The 958-nt window shown below is 41.2% G+C and overlaps 2 protein-coding genes across 4 annotated transcripts in view; one reads left to right on the top strand and one right to left on the bottom strand.

Annotated features, from left to right (window-relative positions):
* LOC107694476 (transcription factor Dp-1-like) overlaps nt 1-95 on the bottom strand; it is a 23,148-nt gene extending 23,053 nt beyond the window's left edge. The window contains exon 1 of the mRNA XM_016494176.1: nt 74-95. The gene's annotated coding sequence lies outside the window, so the exon portion shown is untranslated. The remainder of the gene's footprint in view (nt 1-73) is intronic.
* Nucleotides 1-958, top strand: part of LOC107694477 (DCN1-like protein 2) — a 9,703-nt gene that overhangs the window by 4,607 nt on the left and 4,138 nt on the right. For all 3 annotated transcript variants that reach the window (XM_016494180.1, XM_016494179.1, XM_016494181.1), the window contains exons 3-4: nt 101-269; nt 809-939. In XM_016494180.1, coding sequence (XP_016349666.1) covers nt 101-269; nt 809-939 — 300 coding nt within the window. The remainder of the gene's footprint in view (nt 1-100; nt 270-808; nt 940-958) is intronic.

Genomic DNA, 958 nt, shown 5'->3' with positions numbered 1-958 from the left:
TGAGTGTGTGTGTGTGTGTGTGTGTGTGTGTGAGTGTGTGTGTCTGTGTGTGTGTGTGTGTGTGTGTTTTTACCTTCATTCGTGCTGCTTGTGTCTGCAGATCCACACGATGAGAATAAGATCGGCGTCGAAGGGATCCAGCAGTTCTGTGACGACCTCGTGCTGAATCCCGTCAGCGTTAGCGTCCTGATCGTGGCCTGGAAGTTCAGAGCGGCGACGCAGTGTGAGTTCAGCCGCAAAGAGTTCCTGGATGGCATGTCAGAGCTGGGGTGAGACGCCTGCAGCTCACAAAAACAAAAGAAATCTCTTCTGCTCACCAAAGCTGCATTTATTTGATCAAAAATACAGAAAAATTTGAAATATTATTACAATGTAAAACAGCAGTTTTTATGTGAATCTCTGTTAAACTGTAATGTATTTCTGTGATGCGCAGCTGTATTTTCAGCATCTTTACTCCAGTCTTCAGTGTCACATGATCTTCAGAAATCATTCTAATATGCTGATTTGCTGCTCGAGAAACATTTCCGATTATTATCAGTGTTGAACACAGTCGTGCTGCACAATATTTTTGTGGAAACTGTGATGCATTTAGAATTTTGGGTAATTATTCATTAATGCTTAATATCAATTATGAAACTGAAATTCAATTTTAGCTATAAAGCAGCTCTACACAAGACAACAAAGAGAAATAATAAAATAAAAAGAAATGAGATCTCATGACGAAGCCTGTTTTAAGGCAGTCTGATATTATTTCCATGCAGATAGAGTATTTGATCCCTGTGTGTTTTGCATGTGTTGGTTTGTGTAGGTGTGACAGTCCAGAGGAGCTGAGGACTCTTTTACCCAGACTAGAGCAGGAGCTGAAGGATTCTGGGAAATTCAGAGACTTCTATCAGTTCACGTTTAGCTTTGCCAAAAGTCCCGGACAGAAGGGTTTAGGTGAGCGATTAGTCTAGTG

The sequence above is a fragment of the Sinocyclocheilus anshuiensis genome, unplaced genomic scaffold (genome assembly GCF_001515605.1).
Source record: "Sinocyclocheilus anshuiensis isolate Anshui unplaced genomic scaffold, SAMN03320099.WGS_v1.1 scaffold2585, whole genome shotgun sequence".
Taxonomy (NCBI): domain Eukaryota; kingdom Metazoa; phylum Chordata; class Actinopteri; order Cypriniformes; family Cyprinidae; genus Sinocyclocheilus; species Sinocyclocheilus anshuiensis.
The sequence above is the reverse complement of the archived record's forward strand: the minus strand, read 5'-3'. Positions and strand labels throughout refer to the sequence as shown.